The sequence below is a fragment of the Leishmania braziliensis genome, chromosome 30 (genome assembly GCF_000002845.2).
Source record: "Leishmania braziliensis MHOM/BR/75/M2904 complete genome, chromosome 30".
NCBI classification, from domain to species: Eukaryota; Euglenozoa; class Kinetoplastea; order Trypanosomatida; family Trypanosomatidae; genus Leishmania; species Leishmania braziliensis.
Genome location: NC_009322.2, coordinates 1,282,717 through 1,286,437, shown reverse-complemented (window position 1 = coordinate 1,286,437; position 3,721 = coordinate 1,282,717). Strand labels below are relative to the sequence as shown.

At 52.1% G+C, this 3,721-nt stretch overlaps 1 protein-coding gene across 1 annotated transcript; it reads right to left on the bottom strand.

Moving 5' to 3' along the window:
* Positions 1–1,093: 1,093 nt before the first annotated feature.
* CYC7 (putative CYC2-like protein) lies at positions 1,094–1,804 on the bottom strand (the record flags this gene model as incomplete). The annotated part of the gene is made up of 1 exon (XM_001566939.1): positions 1,094–1,804. One exon carries the CDS (start codon positions 1,802–1,804, stop codon positions 1,094–1,096), a length of 711 nt encoding a protein of 236 aa, XP_001566989.1.
* Positions 1,805–3,721: the final 1,917 nt, after the last annotated feature.

The following is a 3,721-nucleotide window of genomic DNA, read 5'->3' as shown; positions in this document are numbered from 1 at the left end:
AGAGGAGTAAAGAAGTTAGAAGACAAAAGCCTCGCAGTGTGTTATACGTGTCGTAACAGAAAATCACTCTGCTAAGAGTATTAAGGGGGGGGGGCAGAAACGCACGTCTCTCAGGAAGACCATACAGGAGCGAAGGACAACAATGCGCGCCTGTTGAAGCATGGCTACAACAAACGAGCACGTACAGAAAAGGTGTGCTTTGCTCCATTACGAGGAGCCCCGCTTTCTTTTGCTGCTCCCTTTGCTCCACTGGCCTGCTTCGTAGCTCTACGTGTCGTAGTACTGCATGAGCCGAAAAGAAAAAGGTCTGATGAGGAGATTAGAGAAGAACACGGCGGTGCGCCATTTTATTTTTCGCTCTTCGCTGGGGAGATCCAGATGATGAGGGACATCTGAGCACGGTACTTAGGACGACTGTCCAGTCTTTGTAGAGAGAAGCCAAGCAACCTCCTTCTCCCATATCCCTGCCACACGCCGAGTCACTACTGGTGCTGGCAGGGTCAGGTACCTAAGACGTGGGTAAACCAGGGCGATATCACCCTACTGACTTTGGCAGCCAGGTCGTGGATGGCGCGGCGTCGGGGAGACCTGCGACAGTGAGCACAGATGTACGATCTAACTGACGGGCAGCGTATCAGCGGCACTCGAACATAACCCACCTGATCCTTACCACCTACAGATGTGTGGAATTCGGATAATCCCGAGAGATGCGCCACGTGGCGATCGGCATGTTGGACGCGACTGTGAAGCGATCTGCCGAGTGGTGGGAGTGGGCAAAGTTTGAGGCAAGGACTGTGCCAAGATGACTGACTCGACGCGTTGCTGTAACACCTGTGTCTACAGTTGCTTGGCACCTGACGATGACCCTGGGACAGACCAGGGAGTGGTGTGGTGTTGAGCTCATGTTCTATACGAGAGAATGAGCCCGTTGAAAAAAAAAATTAGTTGTGCTGCCTTCAACTTGGAGGGAAAGGAGGAATCACGCACGCGGAGCCTCTTCATTGGATCCTCTTTGACGTCGCTCCTCTCTCCGATTTCGATTGGGAGTCCCTTTAGACATCTCCGGCGAAAGGAGCGAAAAAAAAAAAAGAGTTTAGGGGCCCCAAAATACTTTGCATTCGCGTGTCCAGGCGTGTGCACACGTGTCACTCGTCTCGTGCAGACAGCCAAGATCGCCTGGCGTCGAGGTAGTGAAGGTACTGGCAGAGGTGTCGCATTGGCTGCACGTCTCCGACTCGGTGCTTATACTCTTTACTATCATATGTCCCTCGGCCACGCGCGTAATGTCCCTTATGACAGTGTGATAATCTGCTAGAGAAACCTCGCCTTCGAAGCGGATGAGATCGAAGAGAAAACGCATTTCCATTATGCACAAGTCCTTCGGTGTAACGCCACCAACCTCAGCGTAGAAGCTCGTGTGGTAGTATATGTCGTCTCGATACTTGAGTGCGACCAAGACGGCTGTTAGCAGCAGACGATGAATCGACCGTATGTGCACCGGGAATCCGTTAAGCACGAGCCGCCGCAGGTAGGCAACGGCAAACACAAATACCTCGGGTGAGCAGTGCATGTAAGTCACCAGGCGAGCCGTATACTTCTTCACCGAAATCGGTGGCGCGTGTGCCGCGCAAAAGAAGTCGTGCGAAGAGTACTGGGCGTTCGGCGGGGGAATCACAGATCCGTCAAGGATGGCCTCAGCACAGCCAGATGCCTGCAAATCCATCAGGTGCTGAACATAAGCAGCGACGATCTCGGCCAAGCGAGTCTGTGCCGACGTCTTGTACGGGCGAACTCTCAACGACATGGCTGTGCGAAACACCACGGCTTTCTTGTCAACGAATGGGAATCTCAAGCGCTGCGTTATGGAATATGAGAGTCTTGGTCCGCTACTGATGCCTGAAGTGCGAAGGGGGGAAAACACGTACACAAAGAGTAATCTAAAACAAAAAAAAAAATAGTACGTCAGCCCCGGCACACTCGCTACTGTCAGCGCGTGTGCACGTATTCCGTTGATGCCGTTTTCAGGTAGGAAAACGCGAAAGAGGTACCCCAATGACGCGGGCGGGAGAACAGAAAGTAGGAGAGGGAAAGAGCAGACCGGGTACCGCCACGTGAGAAGCACGACGTCCAGGCGCAGCAACGACGAAAAAAAGCACAACGAAGGAAATCAGGAATAAAGAGGAGGAAGTAAAGGTATGGAGCGATGCACTTTGCTTCCGCGTGTAGTGCCTGGAAGGGGAGAAAGAGGCGGCTGGCGGCTAGTAACTGAGGTCTGTGGAAGTCGTGCACTTGTTAACAACTGCCGCATGGGTTATTTAGGGGGGAAGAACATGCGTCCCAAGTCCCTCAAGGTGAGTCGGAAACGACGCGACAGAACAACGGGGGATATGCTCAAACTCACTGCTGTGGTGAAGGCGCTTCTCTACCTCCTTGCACCCTCCCTCAGAACAGTGGGATCAAATATCACTGGACTGCATGGCATTGCAGCCCTTCTCCCTCCCTTCCGGCCGCTTCGTTTCCTTCGTTTTTTTTTTTTTGCGGTATTGCTAACAACAGCACGGACAAGAGAACAAACAAAAGATTAAATGAAGGCGAGGAGTTTTTTTTCTTTGCAAGACCGAAGAACGGTGGTGACAAGGGTTCGGAGTGCACGTCCGCACTAGCGGGGGGTGGGTAAGCCACTGCAAGTTTGAGTCTCGAGAGGTACCTCACAGAGCAGCAATGACTCATAAGCTGTCACACTTTTTTTCCAGCGGTTTCTCTCGCTCTGCATTTTCACTTCCGTTTTTTCTTCTGTCTCACTCCTCTCGTCGTGGCAGGGAAGGGCACGAAAGGGAGAGGGGACGGAGAGAGGAAGGGCAAACAAGGAATGAGCACGCTCGTGTGCGTACGAGCGATTGTTTGTTGTGTCTCTGGGTGTGTGTGTGTGTGTGTGTGGTGCACATCAGCAAGTATGCACCCACTCACGAACTCATAAACACGCGCACATACGACTTCTCAGTACACATTTGTTCCTTTAAAAAGAGAGGGGGTCGTAGTCCTTTGAGGCAGTCATATGCGTCTCCATGTTGTCGCCTACGGAAGCGATGGAGGGAGGACACAGGCACTGTCCAGCATCGTACAGCAAAGAAAAGAAGAGGAGAGTCGGTAAACGAGAGAAGAAAAGTGAGAGAAAAAGTGGATGCCATTGCCGTCCATGGCACACCAACACATAAACGTTGTCATCGCTTACCTGCCTGCCGTTCCTCATCTTCCGACGCCGCGAGAGTGGCATGTGCACACCGGAGAGAGACTGCACTGAAGTCAGTCGTCCACAGCGGAAGCGGTGGTCTCCACAGGGCACAGACGGATCAGTATTCGCGGTGGTGAAGCGGCAATAGGAAGGGAAAAGACAAGAGGAAAACGACTACAACCGAAACAATAGTGATATCCAGAAGATGATGAGTCAGAGAACAAAAAGAGTAAACCAAAGCGAAGCGAGAAGAACAACACAAGCGAGAGACAAAAGGGAATGAAAGAGAACACACACAACAAAAAAAAAAAGAGAGAGAGAGAGCACAGATTAGCGCGAGGAAAGCGAGAGATATCGCATCGCATCCGATCTGTCGTCACTGGTACTGTGTGCGTGACAACAAGACTCGCCCGTCACGGCCCTCGCAGGAATCCGCTAAAGAGTAGGGGTGCGTTGATATGTATCTGCGAGACACAACCACCGCGACTC